The sequence below is a fragment of the Candida oxycetoniae genome, assembly GCF_023343755.2.
Source record: "Candida oxycetoniae strain CBS 10844 chromosome Unknown scaffold51, whole genome shotgun sequence".
In the NCBI taxonomy this organism is placed as follows: Eukaryota; Fungi; Ascomycota; class Pichiomycetes; order Serinales; family Debaryomycetaceae; genus Lodderomyces; species Lodderomyces oxycetoniae.
In genome coordinates, this window is record NW_026055430.1 from 52,546 (window position 1) to 70,608 (window position 18,063).

At 37.4% G+C, this 18,063-nt stretch overlaps 4 protein-coding genes across 4 annotated transcripts; 3 read left to right on the plus strand and 1 right to left on the minus strand. All coding sequences in view use genetic code 12, as the record gives it.

Moving 5' to 3' along the window:
- Positions 1 to 1,034: 1,034 nt before the first annotated feature.
- Positions 1,035 to 4,841, plus strand: KGF56_002488 (acyl-CoA thioesterase; the record flags this gene model as incomplete). The annotated part of the gene is made up of 3 exons (XM_049323723.1): positions 1,035 to 1,038; positions 1,848 to 2,620; positions 4,236 to 4,841. 3 exons carry the CDS (start codon positions 1,035 to 1,037, stop codon positions 4,839 to 4,841), a joined length of 1,383 nt encoding a protein of 460 aa, XP_049180465.1.
- A 167-nt stretch (positions 4,842 to 5,008) lies between these two features.
- TOM1 (E3 ubiquitin-protein ligase) lies at positions 5,009 to 15,136 on the minus strand (the record flags this gene model as incomplete). Its single annotated transcript, XM_049323724.1, has 1 exon — positions 5,009 to 15,136. One exon carries the CDS (start codon positions 15,134 to 15,136, stop codon positions 5,009 to 5,011), a length of 10,128 nt encoding a protein of 3,375 aa, XP_049180466.1.
- Positions 15,137 to 15,883: 747 nt separating this feature from the next.
- Positions 15,884 to 17,239, plus strand: PRP3 (U4/U6-U5 snRNP complex subunit; the record flags this gene model as incomplete). Its single annotated transcript, XM_049323725.1, has 1 exon — positions 15,884 to 17,239. One exon carries the CDS (start codon positions 15,884 to 15,886, stop codon positions 17,237 to 17,239), a length of 1,356 nt encoding a protein of 451 aa, XP_049180467.1.
- Positions 17,240 to 17,548: 309 nt separating this feature from the next.
- KGF56_002491 (uncharacterized protein) lies at positions 17,549 to 17,936 on the plus strand (the record flags this gene model as incomplete). The annotated part of the gene is made up of 2 exons (XM_049323726.1): positions 17,549 to 17,596; positions 17,682 to 17,936. The coding sequence occupies 2 exons, from the start codon at positions 17,549 to 17,551 to the stop codon at positions 17,934 to 17,936; spliced, it is 303 nt and encodes a 100-aa protein (XP_049180468.1).
- Between the last annotated feature and the right edge of the window lie 127 nt (positions 17,937 to 18,063).

The window sequence follows — 18,063 nt, forward strand, 5'->3', positions numbered from 1 at the left end:
AACCGATAATGTTTTTCTCTCTCTTGATCACACACACACTCTCTCTCTCTCTCTGTGTGTGTACGTGGAGAAGAAACAGAGAAAGAGGGTCATGGGGCCTTGGCAGACTTAAACTATAGAGCCCCTATTTCTTGCTCATTTGGGTTGAAAATTTAGATCACACTTGGAGAGACACTGCGACGCGATATGGAGAGAAAGACGGTTGTCATTCCATTCCATACTCGCATAAGGCCCTACTCCCCCTCCCCCTAAATCCGTATGCGTGTAAATATATTGTGTGTAATAGTGTGTCGATTGGTAATGGAGGCGCAGAGAACAAGCTAATGGGCCATTCGGATAAAATGGAATTACCCAAAATAAACCGACTACTTTTTTCCACCCACGACACTTTACTATAACGATCTTTTGAAAATGGTCATGACGTGATGGGCAGGACCGGCTAAAATTGTAAGGAAAGGGAAAAAAAAAAAATAAAATAAAATAAAAGGAAGAAATTGATAAAAAAAAGACTTACCTGAACTATAGAAAAAGAGCTTGTGCTTGCGGTGATGATTGATTTTCCTATTGTTTTCTCTTCTGCAGACCGCAACTGTATAAGACCCGAGAAAAAAAGAAAAATAAGAGACAGACAACAGGTATGATTTGGGAGTTTAAGCCGTTAGACCCTAGCCGTTCCCTCCGCCGAAAAAAAACCCTCTAACTTTTCTCAAAAAAAAAAAAAAAAAAAAAAAGGAAAAAAAAAAAGAAAAAAAATAGGAGTCGAACAAAATAGGAACCCAGAGCAAGCTAGTAGAATAGACTTGTGATAGGTATCACTGAAAGCTCTTGAAAAGAAAATCAAAAAAAGACGATTATCGTTTACATTTTACTCTTTCGGTGATAAAATGAAAAATTCGTCCTATTTTGACTTGTTTGTCGGAGCCCCAAAAGCTAGCGAAATAAATAAATAAATAAATAAAAAGAAGAATAAGATAAATGGCGCGTATTGAATCAACAGAGACTGAAATGTTGAAAGAGCAAATATAACTTTGAACATGGGTATGGAAACTTATATAGAAAGTCAGGTTTTTTTTTTCTCCTTTCTGCTATCGTTTCTCGGTGATAAAAACAATGCTTAGGTATCAATTAGAGAGAGATTTTTTTTTTTTGATAAAAGGGGCTAGATTTGTTAGACTTGCTACGGCAATATAACAATGGAAAGCCGTTCCAAGTAAGCTGTGATGGAAAGTATTCCTAGCAAAAAAGAGAGAAAGAGCAAAGAAAGAGAGACCACTAAACTGAAACTTCTCTCGACTCTTGCGAGGGCTTGTCTTGCTTGTCTTTCTTGTCTTTCTTGTCTTGCATGTCTTGCTTGTCTTGCTTGTCTTGCTTGTCTTTCTCTCTTATATTTTTACTCAAAATATCAACGGTTCAACGACATTTTACTTATCAAGTCTTGCTACAAAAAGTTCAAACGTTGACCTCGCTTTTTGATTTTGAATTTGTCGGTTATTAAAAATGTAAAACATATTTAAAAAAAAAAAAATTAAAAAAAAAAAAAAAAAAAAATTAAAAATTAAAAATTTCCCCTATTCACCAAACACTTGGTAGTTTTTGTACCCGAAGTACCAGTGAACAAGTATATATATAAACTTGACACATTGCCTAGTATTATCTGTTGGTTATGACATCGCCAATAGGTTTAGTTAGTAGCTATAACATTGCCTAAGATTATCTAGTAGCTATAACATAGATCAAATAGACATTTTCTTTTATATGTCCAATTAAACTTGTGATAATATACCCCTATATATAAGATATATGTATATTCATCATGTTGTCTTTATCCCATTATTCCTTAAACCAAGGCCAGCCATCTCCTGTCAGCCCTATAACGTCACCAAAACCAGCCTTGGTTCAATATAACAATCTACAACATTCTTCGATAACACTACCTTCAATCCACTCCTTGAATATCCCAACCTTCCCGCCCATTGAAAAAAATTATACTTTGGAACAACAAACTTATACTTCGTCGCCACCTTTACAACAAGTATCTTCGCCTCAACAAGGAGATGAACACTACTATGATCATCACCACCATCAGTCATTGGACAATCACTTCTTTCAGCTTAAGGATGAGATAAAAAAAGAAGACTCTTTACCTTCTCTATCACCAGAAAGTAAAAAGAATTGGAAACCACGCAAGAAAAGACAATGTTCTGAGTGTAAATTATACTTCTCCAACTTGGCAACCCACAAGTCAACGCACTTAAAGCCAACAAATCGTCCTCACATTTGCGAGTATTGTCAACGAGGCTTTGCAAGACCAAATGATTTGTTCAGACACACTAAATGCCACTGGAAGGAGATTGGTAGTGATAAAGGTCAATTCAAGTGTCCCTTTAAATCACAAAGTAATTCGCAATGTTGTCATAATACGGGTATATTTTCAAGATGCGATACGTTTAAAAATCACTTGAAGGCTATTCATTTCCAATACCCCAATGGCACTAAAAAGGAACAAAGGTCAAAAGTAAAGGGAAAATGTCGACTATGCCAACAAGAGTTTGAAAATGTTGACGACTGGATTAAGAACCATATTAATTCAAAATCATGTCCTATGATGACGACCGCGACGGTGACTAAAACGCAAAGCTTGTAATTTATAGAAGAGTAGTATTCATTTTTGTTTTTATAGAGATTGATAAGAAAGGAAGAGATAAAAAAAAAAATAAAGTAAAAAAAAGTGAAACTGGGTTTGTATTATATTTTTTTTTTTTGGCCTGATCTATGCTTCACTATCGAGCGAAACGAGATTAGTCTCGATAGTGTCGCTAGTGTCGGTTTAGTCAGTGTAGTCAGTGTAGTCAGTGCTGCTCCGCCATCTCGCTTCAATCGATAGTGTCGCAACGTGGTGAACTTTCAGAACTTACATTGCATATATCCTGTGTGGCACTTGGGGGTGGGGGCGGGAGCGGAAAAAGAGGTGAGAGGGTTGGGCACGGCTGTGTCTTAAACATTTGCCATGGGAAAAAATAAGCTGCAAAAAAAAAAAAAAAAGAAATTGATGGAAACGTACTGCATATAGTTTGAGATAAGGCCATCGGTTATAAAATTATCCAAAAGAACAACAAAACTGCTCTATAGGTTGTTTTTTTTTTGAGAGAGAGAGAGAGAAAGAAAGAAAAAAAGAGAGCAGTTAGTCGAAATAGGATATAATCAATCTCGCTTCGCTCGCTAGTGAAGCAAGCAGTACTGACTAGCTTTGAGAAAAAGATATGAAGACAGTCAAGTATTGCTGATATATTGATTTTTCATACTTGTCAAACTGATTAATAAGCATTGGTGTTTAACGCCACGTTTAAAGCCTCTTCATCCTCTCCGTTCTTTCCATCATTATTGTCAGCATCATCATCATAACCACTACCTTCACTTTCCCCTATCGTTTTGACCCTCTTATCCCCAATATCAGATCATTATTTAGACCATACCTATAGTGGCAAAAATTATGCACAACTTTGAGGGTTTTTTTTTTCTTCTAAAGTTTCCTTTACAGGCTTTTGATCTTTTCTTTCTTTCTCGGCGTTTACCAAAATTGTTCCGCTTTATTTCCGTTACTTTTTATTTTTGAGATCCCAATCATAATAATAAGCCTGGCTTGGATCAATACTCTCACAACTGCTGGAGAAAAACCCCTTTCCCCGATTTATTAGGAGAAAATCTTGAAACGTGGAATTCTCCACTAATTGAAGGGCTATCAGTAGTAGAACTGAATCAAAGGCTATCAGTAATAGAACTGAATGAAAGGCTATCAGTAATAGAAACTGTGTCTCTCTTTTATGCAATACCTTTTTTTTTTCATGCATCTCGTACAACTTTAAAACCTTTCCTGTTTTCAGGAAAGCAATCGTTTTTCCCGTTTCCTCGTGGTTTTTCTTGGTGTTTTCCTGTTTTCAAGGGTGTTTTCTTTCCTTTTTTTATTTTTTCCTCTTTTGGCTCAATTGCTCGGAGTTATAAAGTACTTCATCGCGTTTTCCAACCTTGCAAAATCTGTCTATACCGACCTTAATTTTTCATCTTACCCCAGTTTCTCTATCTCTCTTTCTCTCCTTGGCCAAAGAATGATATCTAAAACCGTACTACTACTCATTGTAATCTTTTTGATTTCACACAAGACGATTCCGTTTGCTTACGTAGTACGATTCTACTATCATGCAATCAGAGGACTTGGCTCTTCTTGGTTTTTCTCCAAGAAAGATCCAACAACTTATAATACCTATGGTTTCAACTCCCCCAAGGATCTATTCAGTTCAGTGACCTTAGAGTCGAGAGTAAGTCCCTTTGAATTAGACATGTACCTCCATAAATCAAACTCAACCTATTTTCTTGATTTGGATATTGCGAGAACAAAGTTGCTTATAAGATTATTACAATCATATTGGTGGCACTCGTTTGAGAATAAATCTGGTAAATTTGGTAAATCAAAAAGGAAAATTGCAAATTTCCCTTATGCCCCCATTGCAATTGTCAAATGTCAATTCAAAAGAGAATTGAAACCTTTTGAAAAATTTCATATAAATTCAAGAATCTTGGCTTGGGATAAAAAATGGTTATTTGTATTGAGTACATTTACTACAAAGAACCTGCACAATTCTCAAATGGACAAAGTCAATGCCGTAGCATTAACTAAATATGTATTCAAAATTGGCAGGATAACTATACCACCAATTGAAATTTTGAATCACTGTAATTTAATCGATGAAAAAAATTTGGAAACAAATTTAGTCAATTACGAGTTGGTGAAAAACTTGGTTGACACAGAAGGTTTGGAAAGTATAGCGATTACAGCCGCCTTATAGAAAGATAGAAAAGAAAAAAAAAAGACTTTAATAGAAAACCTTTGTAGAGAATAGAATCTTCTTGTCCTTAATAGTCATTAATTCATAAACTCCCTTGTATTTATTTAAATATATACATACAATATTCACTTCACTTCCCTCGCCCCTCTCTTTTTGTTTTTTCTGGCTTAAGCTAATCCAAAACCTTCATGACCTTCGCTAATAGCCATCAACAATGATCCCCTTAATGTCTCGTAATTCTCATACGCAGGCAAATCAATCTGATTGAAACAAGTATGAGACGAAGGTAATCTATCAGTACTTCCATAATCACGATGAATATTAAACTTGCATGTGCCGCTAGCCCCACTTAATTCTTTGAAACCATTCAATGGAACCTTCGATGTACCAGTAGCAAACTGTAAAAGTCTGGCTCTTTCCTCATTATCAAACGATTTCACTGCTCTCCAAAACCATTGAATTTGTAAGGAAGATGGTGAATAATTACTATAGACGGTGTTTGCTTGCCAATCCTGAACGTCGATATCTGGTAATCCAGAGATCAACAACTCCAATTCTTTCTCATCAAATATCGCCACCAATTCTCTTGGTATGATCTCGTGAAATCCAATCAAAAAATTTTCCATTTGCTCTGCAACAGATGTCAGCAACTTATACTCGACAACCTTCTTCACGTAATCATGCTTATTTTCTTCAGTTACTGCGACATCTCTTCCATTCTCGATCAAATCTATAATCTTATGCTCACCATAATCATCTGTCTCAACACTGAACGTCTCAGTAATCACATCGGTAATATCATTTTCCAACATCCAAATCAACGACTTGTAATATTCAAGATCTAAAGACTCCATATCCTTCAATATCTGTGATTGGCCCAAAATCCTTTTGTAAACTGCCCTTGAAAAATGACAATCCAAAAAGCAATTATCAAATATGGCCTTACCAATAATTCGGCCAATGAACTTGAAAAATGATAAATGTTCGGGGTTGATGTACGAGGTTCGATTGGGGTGAAACGTTGTCTCGTCTAATACAACTGGAGTAAATAATGCATAATCAGGGTTGAACATCTGCCTACTCAATACTTGATACCATTCTCTTGTTACACCACCAGCATCAATTCCCATTTCGCCTTTAAAATTGATCTCCAATTTTGCATTTTTAAACTCTTCTTTTCCTTTGAAAAATAATGCTCGATAAGAGTCTAAAAACACTTGCTCACGACGAACATCAATTGACAACTTTGTTTGCTCTTTCAAATCAGCATGCAACTTCCTATCGAAATAATTCTTTTTATTATCAAATTCCAATACTCTAGGATTCTTCACTAACATTCCAAAAGGACCACTCATCAAATTGGCATTGCCCCGAACCATTTGATTCAAAATCTTCTTATGTTCATCGGTAAATGAAAAAAACAAAGACTCGATTGGCTCCTTGGTGAAATCAATCTTCTTTGCTTCATATTTGGAATAATCCTTTGCTTGAAGAACTTTGACTTTACCGTGCTTGCATACAACCATTAGCGCTTCAATCAACGGTAATAATGCATTGGCCACATTTGTCAACTCTGATTTTTTCTCCAACTCTCTTAAGCAATCGCTAAGTGCATCCCAAAGAGAGCCCAACGATAATTTTTTATAAAGATTGGTCAATTCTTCTATCTCATTATCGCCAGCACCATTATCACCATTATCCCCATTATCACCGTTTTCGCCATTGCCACTACTACCACCACCTTGATCTTTTTCCTTGTTTTCATACATATAGTCCAAAGCCGTCAATATTCTCAACAATTTTGCTTGGTCTGACGAGTGTGCACTAAAATTCGAAAAGGACTTGCTGCTTGAGTTTCCATCGGTGATCAACTCTTGTGTTAGTTTATTCAAATCACCAGTGATTTTATTTCCATAATACGCCGCCTTTTCTGACAACTCAATAGAAAATAACTTTTGGGCATTTTCCAATACAGAAAAGTTTTGCATAGCACTAATTGTTCTTCTAAATGTTGTGTTTGAACAGTCATTCCCTGTCAAAATTTTAACAATAAGACGAAAGTTTTCTTCAGGAATGTATGGTGGAGGGAATTGAGGAGACGACCGGTTTTCTCCGCGCGTTTTGAGCGCAAGCAAAGGACGTGTGGAAACTTGCAAGACTCTAGCTAAATTATCCAAAAATGTCTGATCCTCAACAAGCAATTTATTATCCAATAGCTTCAATATATAGTTGATTTGAAACTTACTTTCCCTCGATGGCTTTTTTGCAATTTTTTTGGCTATCAAAGGGTTCTCATGCTCAGTCATCAAAAAATACCTTAAATGGCTATTCCTTTCAAGTAGAAAATCAATTGACTCAATAAACTGAATTCCTATTGATATAGGCGTGCTATTCAAAGGAACCTTCAACTTCAGCTCCTTATCTGATGCTCGGTTGTAAACTTGAGAAAAGACTTTCTGAATTGGACGTTGAGTGGTAAAAGTATCGTGCAACACGCTGAGCATTGAATTGATTATTTCAATTCTACTCTGTTTGTTGAAACACATATAATGAAGAGCCTGATATATCTGCTCTCTTTGAGGAATGGTTAATGGCATGAACAAAAGTCTCAAAATCGCTGCAATGCCTTGTTTATCCAGAAGCGGAGTGAAAAAAATCTTTCCACGCTTCTGAGATTTTTGGTTAACTGTATGGGGATGTTGATGTTGATGTTGTCCTGATTGCAATGTATTATCCTGATGATCGTCTTCTTCAGTTACCTCGTCTGCTACTGCATCCGCAAAATCCTCTCGCGATTCCTCCAAAGCGGCGTACCTTCGAGCAAAAGATTCCTGCTGAAGAATTTCATCTCTAATGTTTCCTGGTAATGCATTCAAAAAATCGGGATCAATCTCCCTTGCATCTGAATTCTGAGTAGACGCATTAGCTCTTCTCTCTCGAACATACAGAGCAAGCACCTCTTCTCTCATATCCTCGGGCAATGCTTCTATATAGTCCGGATCAATATCTGTGCCGCTTATATCAACATCTCTATCACCAATCCTAACAAAAATAGGGTCTCTTGGTGGTACATTACTCAAATTCTCCTCACGTTGTTTAGCTTCTTCCTCTTGCCTTTTTTGTTCCTCTTCCATAGCTTTCTTCTTTTTTTCTTCTCGCTCCTTCTTGATCTTTTCATATTCCTTTTGTTTGATGTTGTACGCTTCAATACTCTTATCCTCTATTCTGTTCACAATACCTGGAATGATTCTATCTACCATACGGTCTTTCTGTGGAGGATCAAACATCACAAGAGCTTCTGTCCATCTCTCCTTTGTAGATTTTATATGGATATTATGAAAATGTTCAACTTGTTTAGAGCCTTGTCCAAGATGCATCATATTCTCAAAAAGACGCCTGATGGTATTGGGACCCCCTCTGGCATCTTCATTCCCACTTATTTCAATTGAACCCCGAAAGTTTCCCTCCCTGAACAATCCATCAACTAATAAAGAAAATGCCGAAGTTGGACTTCTATCGAGATGCGACAAACCTGCTTGGTTAAATAATCTTCGCAAACCATTCTCTGGTGTCACCATGCGCACTTCGTACTCTTGTCTAGACTCACTATCGCTAAGATCCTCCTCTGAATCTTCATCATTTTCTGAAGCATCGACTCTAGACCTGAAAGGCGGCACCAGAAGCAGCTCAGCAACAATTTCATCTTCATCTTCATCTTCATCATTTTCATCTTCCAATTCTTCAATCCAGCCATCCAATTCATCCTCATCGTATTCGCTCTCACCATCTTCTTCCCAATAACTATCATGATTTACACCTTCTTCTCCATCACCCTCATCTCCTTCTTCTTCTTCTCCTTCGTCATCTTCTTCTCTCTCGTCTTCAGCACCATCTTCTTCGTCTAAATCATAGTATCCTTCTTCATTATCACCCGAGGAGTCAAGGTCTAGCTCATCAATAATTTCAATATCATCAAGACTTCTCTCAGAGTCTAACACTGCTCCCTCCTCGTCTTCCATATCGACATCTTCGTCTTCTCCTTCCTCCAGATCATCATCTTCGTCTTCTTCTTCTTCTTCTTCTTCGTCTTCGTCTTCACCAGAGTCAATAGCTGAAAGCTCGGAAGACTCATCACTCTCGATGTCATCTCCTGGGATCATTACCTCCAAGGCACCCTCATCATCGTAATCATCTTCCTCGCTGGCAATCTCTAGATCATACATGCCAAGTGTGGAGTTTCTAAACAAATCCGGGGTTTCATCTCTTTCCTCATTTTCCTCATCTGGAACAATATCATCGTCATCAGCTTCCTCCTGACCCTCCAATGCAAACAATTCTTGGTAATCAACTTTGTTCTTCCCCAATATAATTATTGGTTTCAAAGCAGCTTTCGAAACCTGTTCAATTTCGGGAAAGTTTAAATCAAATTCCGAAATCAAACTTGTAAGCATATTCAGCATCTGTTTTTCTACATATACTCTTGTCATATAGAACAAGTCATGCTTGATTGAATCCTTGTCCAACAATGGCCCAATGGAATCTCTGAACTTAGAAGATATTAATGTACCTGTCAAGTCAAATAAATCAACCATTTTTCCATATCTAGTCTTTGCCAAATTGTTCAATGACAATGTATCTTTCATCACTTTGATTATCAAGTCAACAACAAACCTTCGAATAAGCGCGAGATCAGGATCTTCTTTCTTGGGATTCGGCGTCAGTGTCAGTGTCAGTGTCGTATTGAAATCAACTAGCGAAGTGGATATCAAACTCATCAAGGCTACCTTGGCAATTGACGATAAAGCTGAACGTCTTCCATATTCATTATCCGAATTCTTCTCAAATGGCTGTGTAGGAATCAATTGATGCACAAAAAAATTCAATGATGTCGGTCTGAGTTTGATTTCACCTTGGACTTTACGCGAAAAAGTCAAAAAATCGAATTTAGCTTGCTTGTATGAACCTAACAACTCTGCAATTGTTTGTGTAAGAAAACAAGCGTAGGTAAAGTTTTTATTTGCATAAATCCCCACTTTACTTTTTGTTTTGTTTTTGCTCTTTGTTGAATCGTCTTCGGGATCTGAGAGCCAATCAGTCTTTACAACATCCATCAATTCACTCATCACAAGGCTCATTAGTGCTCCTGTTTTAGAACTCTTTGCATGTCCATGATCTATCATTTCAACGTCACCCTCGTTGCTCGAATCAATCTTTGATTTTGAAACTATAATGTCAGAACCTAGTGGGCTCAAACCACTGTACCCCTCAATAACAACCTGATTACTTATAGCTTCTGTCGTGATATTTGCATCTCTAAACACAAGAGAGAGATTATCTTTCAACAATGTTTTCAAACTTCTTGATTGCTTAAAGTTTCGAGAAAAAATTCCCGCAACGTCATGTTTGATGTAATTGCTAACCACTTCCTGCGATTCAAAACATCCTCTAATAATCATTACCATGCTCGTTTTCAAAGAATCAAGAACTAGTTTTTCAATTGACTCATTCCTCACGATTTTCATCAAGGCACCCATAATCGGCATTTCTGAAATATTTGAAGCATACTCATAATGTTTGGAGTACAAAACAAGAACACGAGCTAGTCCATTTGCTGATCTGCTGTCGGTAACGTTTTTAAGCTCTTTGATTTGGTCAAATACATTGGCCATCACTTGATTCCAGTTTTGCAGTGGTAACTGCTCGGTAAATTTCAAGTGAGGATGTTTGGTGTCTTCTGGAATTTGTACATCCTCCAATAAAAATTTCTGCTCAAAAATGGACATTAAATATGGGAAATACTTTTCATGAACAGTATCCTCTGTGATTGCACTTGGTCCAAAAAGCTTGTCAATATCACAAGCGGAACAATTAAATGAAAAAGTAGTAGAGCTAATGAGCAAAGAAATAATATGAAGATACACCGCGTACCTATCCTTGCTAGTTTTTGGTAACTCGTTAACTGCTTGATTTAATAAATAGCTGAAAACATCTTTACTTTTTAATGAGGTAAATAAAACTGCAATTGAAGAAGTCGTTTTTGGATACAACACTGCAACCTCTATCCAAGGTTCAATAGACCAAATTTTCTTCCTCGTAGCTAGTATATCCTCCAGTTTCTCAAAAGGTGGAAAGTCCACGCTAAAGTCCACTTCGTCTGCGCTTAATTGTTTAGCAAATTCTTTCCAATCACTCTCTTTCAAGTCCTGAAATATAGGACAGCTCATTGGAACGCCTTTGTCTAATGCACTTAAATCATTGTGATGATCAAAATAATGATCAGCTTGATGTTCTGTCATACCTAATGATATGAGATAAGCTAGTTGATCTTCTGGAGGACGTACAAGTTTTTGGTCAAAAGGTGTGAATTCTGTGCCTACAATTTCCTTTCTGCCTTGAAAAACATTTGTAGCTATATTGATAAGCTGCTCAATCAATGGTGATGGTATATTTTTAGCAGAAAAACGGCCGTTGTCTTGATGAATGCTACACGACGGCAGAAGAATGACGTCGTGCAATAGCGTAAGGGCCTTACCACGTACTTGAATCAAAAAAGAAGATATTAGTTCTACTTCGATGTTTGATTTATACCCTGTTTGGAAGTACGCTTTTGCAAATGGAATGCTCGATAGATCGTCCGCGTTCACAGATCTTGTATAAATCATAAACATTTGACTCAAAGCATTCTTCACAATACTGCTGGGACAAGAAGCAATATATTTGAGTTCCGTGGTGGCTTGAACCTCCTCGGGATCCATCTGTAGCAAGTCGTCCCACAACTTTATAGCCACCTCGTTAAGATTGTCGTAAAAGCCAAGCTGGAACAATGCAATTGCAAATGGCGTATACACTACATCTTTGCCTCGCTCCCTTTGATTCAATATGTATAAAATCACATTGGACACTCCCAAAAGCTGCGACTGCAAAATGTATAAATTCTCAACTTTTTGTTTAAACGCATCAGTAATGCCCTGGGCTACGCTCAATAGTATATCCACGCCATCCCTTCTCAGCTGCTCATTTTCATGATCACGTCTCTTTGGGACACAAGCTCTTACAACTGTTGCTAGCAACAAAGAAATATTCGCTTGAAGATAATAATTCAATGTTCGAAGTTGTAAAACGTTTTTAAATTTTGCACTTGTACCCAAAGTCGCTGCGTCCTTTTCCGTTCCCAAGCTTTCCGCAGGATCACTAGCATAAACTTGTAAAGGGGGACTATCACTTGGGAAATTGGATGTTATTTTCAAAACCTCATCAGGTGTATTCATTCGCAAAACGGTTTCCTCAAAAATGCTTCGCAGTAAAAGTTTGCTCAATTGCCACAACATGTTTGAATGATGGCCAAAATTCTCTAGAATTTGGCGAATTCTATCATTGACGACAAGCCCCAAGTTCAAATAAATTTTTGTCAATGTGAACAACAACAAGTTGATTTTATACAACTGCTCAATTAGCATGGACGCTTCATCGATACTTATTGTTTGAAAAAATGAAACCTCTCCTTCGAAATTAATATAACGAACAACTAGCTCGTCTTCCAAAGCAGTCGACAAATAAGAAATGACTTTTGGTAAACCATAATTTATCTCTTCCTCATCAAAGTATTTCAAAACTCCCAAATATGAGGATATTCCATTAGACAAGAAATAGTCAAAGGGAGCACGAGGTACTGTTAGTAACTTGATCCATATATCGGAGTTGGATTGTTCGATTGCATCCGTACCCCATTGCCCGCTGTCTTGGAATAAACCACTAAGGAAGAAATAAACATTATCAACCAAAAAAGCAGAATTTGCGTTATCCCAATTTTTAATGAAATCCTTCCTATTATTATTATTTTCATCATCATCATCATCATCATCGTTTTTAATTGGAGTGGTGTCGTCTTTGGAACTGTACAATGAGCCTGCAGAGGAAGTGTAAAATTCGATTCCATTCAACTTGTTACCAGCATACTCAGTCATCTGTTTAACGAGATCCAACGTTTCATCCAAAATGATAGGCTTTAGAGATGGATAGTGCCTACCTAATTCATCAAATGAACAGCCAAGATTCGTAGACATATCAGATTCCACCAAAACCTTGGCAATATCATCATCGTAAAATGATTTGAAGAAAGTTGATATACTTTGCTTATTTGTCACCTTCATTAGCCCTGAATTGTTTAAAGATATGGCTCCTAGAACTTCTGCTAAGGATATTAGCAACTGGCCCGAGGGAAGAAATAAGGACTTGTAATTATCCAAAATCGTATCAATAACTTTTGCCTCATTCAAAATCGAAAAAGCTGTTGGTTCATTATGAATGATGAAAAAAATAGAATCGATAGTGTAAGCTAATATCTGCGGTCCAAATATAAGTGGATGAGTAATTATACTGTTGAAGCTTTCTAATAACGGAGAGTCAAATAAGTTTCGAAGTCTGTCACCATGATTTGAGTTCAAAAGGTCAGCAACCAATTTTAGCAAATTTCTCAAATACGAAGCTCGTTTTGAAGGAATCTTGGTGTATGGCGGGAACTTTTTTTCCAAATCTGGATCTGAATTTGAACCAGAAAACTCTCGCAGGTTTATGTTAAAGTTCACTTCTTTTTTTATTGAGTCTATAAGCATCGTAAACCCATTGCTTGCAATAAATGCATCAAGAGAATCAGGTGCACCTGACAAGTATAAAGCAAGCAAGTGTATAGCAGATGAACATGTCCATTTATACTTCGTTTCCAACCCCAAAAAGGGTATGAGGTCTTCAAGTAGGCCTCCTGAAATGAGTCGAGGTAACAAACTCTTTGTTTTAATCATATGACTAACTAAACCAAAAAACAATGCATAAGCATCTTCATCGAAATCATCTTGTTGCGAGGCAACCAAACGTTTGATGCGTCTCAAACATTGGAACAATACACCATGGCTTACATTTCCTCCCATACACCTCATGATATCCCCAGTCCATGCCTTTTTCATAGATATGCAGTTAAGTGCAGTTAGTGCTGCCACAAGTACATCCTTAGAAACAAACTTGCTATTCTCTGGCAGGATTGCATCAACCAAGAAACTGAAGACATAGGGTTCTGCTTCAAGTAGCCTCGACGAAGTATGTTGATTGGACAACATACAACACGTATACCCCGTGGCATAGGCCTTAATCCGAATCAACTTTTCTCGCAATTGAAACGCCTCGTTAGATTGAGTGTTGAAAGATTTTGCCACCTCTGCAGCAATACCAAAAGAAAACCATGATGATTTGGGCAATGCTTCAGTTCCTTTGGCAAATATTTGTTCTAATGTCATTTTCGCCACCGACTCTTCAGGAATGGAAAATACTTGTAATCCCTCAGACACCACCAAATTATCCGATTTTGATTCCAGAACTTGTTTGGGTAGAGCCGTAGCATCTTTTTGATGCGCCAAGATTGATTTGTAGTATTGAAAATGTATACTTTTCCATTTTTGGGGTAATTTCTTATCACGTCTCAAGGTATCAACAAAATTATAATGGTCACCGATAATACTTGGTTTCCCGGTGGATTTATTGTCTTTCTCTTGCTCCCCTTCATCCTCCTTTTGGTTCTTTTTCTCTTCCTCTTCCTCTTCCTCTTCCTCTTCCTTTTCCTCTTCCTCTTCTTCTTCATCTTTTTTATTTGCTTTTTCTTCGTCCGTTTCTTCATCTTCTTCTTCTTCCACTTTCACTTCCGCTTCTGTTGCTGTTGCTGTTGCTGTTGCTGTTGCTTTTGCTTTTGCTTTTGCTTTTGCTTCGTCTTCTTCTTCTTCTTCCTCTTTTTCTTCTTCTTCCTCCAAGTGTCTTACTTCGCAATCAAATGGCACCAATGGTGGATATGACCTTGCAAGTTCCAAAACTCTATTTTTCACCACTTTTGGTGCAGAAAATCTAGAAGAACCTGAAACGACAAATTTCTCTGCCAACATAACGGCAATTTCCAATGCTTTTAGCCTAACGTCAATAGTTGGTGTATTTATTAATGCATAAATTCTCTCTGCGCTTGAGTATATCTGGATATCTGAACAGTTTCTCAATAGCGTCTTGGTGAACTCTAGACACGCGCAAATCACATAAACATCTTTTTCAGGAATAATGCGTAATTTGGGGAACTCGTTTTCCAAATCGTGGTCTTTTATGTAGCTGGCCAAAGTATCATCGATTCTGTCGAGGATGGGGATCCAATGCAAAAGATCGCCCTTGGGTCTATCCCATTTCACGTTTGCCAACAATTTATCGGGAAACTCTGTATCGGTACAGCTTAATAACTCATCAAGTAAGGGACGAATGGGCTGAGCCATTTGCATCCGATGAGTATTTTCTCGTCTATCAATATTCATAACTTTGCCCTATTGCGGAAGTGAGTTTATTGGTAACCTATCAAAACCAGCTCTTAGGATCAGCTCTTGGAATCTCTTAGGATCTCTTAGGATCAGCTCTTGGGATCAGCTCTTGGAATCTCTTAGGATCAGCTCTTAGGATCAGCTCTTAGGATCTCTTAGGATCAGCTCTTAGGATCAGCTCTTGGGATCTCTTAGGATCAGCTCTTAGGATCAGCTCTTAGGATCAGCTTTCAAATCAGCTTTCAAATCAGCTCTCAAAATCAGCTCTCAAAATCAGCTCTACCGGTATCAACAGCAAATCCTGGTTCCTTGCAACTATATTTAAGTTGCTGTAATTCAATTGTTAAAAGAAAAAATGATGAAAAAGCGAGAGATTAAATTTGAAAATTTCCTTTTCAAAGTTTAAAGGTTTCTTCTCTTGTGTCTTAATGATCAATGTTTTACCTGTATTTGTTTTAATCTCTTGGTATTGTAGATATTAGGAAGCTTGGTGGCAGATAAATAAATTGTAATTACTTTGCTAAAAGAGGTTCTTGCAACATAGAGGTTCTTGCAAACTTAAAGGGGAAGGATAAGTATCGATAAAACTGTAGGTTCATGTAAACTGTAGAATATAACAACCTCTTGGTGATTGCGAAAAAAAAAAATATGGAATGATTTACAATGAGATGAGTTGAGTTGAGAAAGGTAAAGGTGGATTGGAGGATGGAAAAGAGAGATTTATCTAGTGAGGCTGAAGAAGAGTGTGTAAAAAAAACAAGGGTTGTTCTAGATAAGGGCCAGAATGGACCATCAGCAAGGATTTTGGAGAAGATGGGGGGAGAAAAAGGTTCAGCTGGAAAGGGTTTGGATGTAAAATTACATCCATTGTTGAGAAAAAGTTTCAATCTTCCATCCACCATTACAACAAGTAGCAGGAACCCATTAAAGCAGAGCCGATTGGTGGCTTCTTCTTCTTCTGCCTTTAATCCCTATATCAGTCAAACTTCTTCTTTGATTGCAAACAGTCATAAACCAAAACCTTTAAAGTTTAATTTGCAAGGTAAATTCATATCAAAAGGTGACAAGTTTCGAGAACAATTGAGACTTGAAAATGAAGAGAGACAAAAACATGATCAACTAGCTGAGCAAGGTTTGTTGGCAAATGAGAATTTGAGAGAAGATCATTACCGGCTACAGTTTCCTCCCTTGGTTGAATGGTGGGATCGACCCTATTTAAGGGATAACAACTATACAAGGATTAACGACGAAAACAGATTAGTCTTGGATAATGAAGAGCAACCAATAACTTGCTATATCCAGCACCCCGTACTACTCGAGCCGATATGGGAGCAAACCACTAGTCACAATGCACCAATACCAATGTTCTTAACAGCTAAGGAGAAGAAAAGGATGAGAAAGAACGATAGACAAATCAGACACAAGGAGAAACAGGACCGAATTAAGCTTGGATTGGACCCGCCGCCGCCTCCAAAAGTGAAACTATCGAATTTGATGACTGTGTTGACTAATGAAGCTATTAAAGACCCTACAGCTGTCGAGAATAAAGTTCGAAAACAGGTTGAGGAAAGATTACAAAAACACCTTAGAGACAATGAGGCAAGAAAGTTGACCCTGGAGCAGAAACGTGCCAAAATATTTGCTAGACAAGAAAAAGACATTGCCAATGGAGTTTATACGACAATTTTCAAGATCAATAGTTTGGACAATCCACTGCATTTTTACAAAGTTGATATCAATGCAAAACAGGGTAATTTATTTGGCATTTGTTTAAAGAATCCCAAGTTTAATCTAGTCGTTGTAGAAGGTGGTGAAAAATCAATGAAGCATTATAAAAAACTTTTAATGAATAGAATAAAGTGGAGTGAAACGGGAGATGAAGAGAATACTGGTTTAAGTAAATGTAAAATACTCTGGGAAGGTAGATTACCCCAGATAAATTTTGAAAAGTGGAGTATCATGTACTCAAGAAACGACGAAGAAGCAATAAAAGTGTTGAAAAAATTCGGTATGGAAAATTACTGGACAATAGCTCAGGATAGTCAGGAATCAACCAACTAGCTTATCCTACATTTAACCTACCTGTAACCTATCTTTACCTGTAATTGTCCTTCTATAGTAACCTTAAGAAAGCGTGCAGAGCGTCAACACTAGAGCGTCAACACTATCGAGCAAAGCGAGATAGTGTTGGTGACAGCTAGTGTTCTCCACTATCGAGCAGTGAAAGATAGTGTTGATGACAGCTAGTGTGCTCCACTATTTTGCTCTGCTCGATAGTTTGAATGGTAGCGAATAAGCTTAATTATTTGATTCAAAATTTATACTTGAAATCAACAATGTTCATACATCACCACTTTTCTTTCAATTATAATGGGTGGAGCATACACAATTTTCGGCAGGCAAGTTCCAGCACATGTTGTATGTTAACACGGTAAACTCAATTGAGACGCCAAACAGGATACTAACGAGGCATTTCTTTTTTTTTTTTTTTTTTTGCATATAGTTATCAATCGTTACATTAGGTACAGTTGCTGCTGGAGTTGCTATTCCCAGGTTTTTAAGAAATGATGATGCAACCAAGAAAGCCAATGCTGTAACACCAACCTTGACTTCGGTCCCCGCTCAAACAAAAGAAGGGGATTTTGATTTGGAGAAATTCATAAAGTATGTACCACCACGACTACAGCCACAGCCACCATACTTGGTGGTTGTGGTGATGCACTTTGAACAAGTACTAACAGTTACTACAGTGACTTGACTAAAGACGAATCTAAATAGAAATCAAGATGGATTTTGTTCTTTGGGTGAATTTGGGGTACCGATACTACACTATTGAGCAGAGACTATTGAGCAGAGGCTATCGAGGAGAGACTATTGAGGAGAGA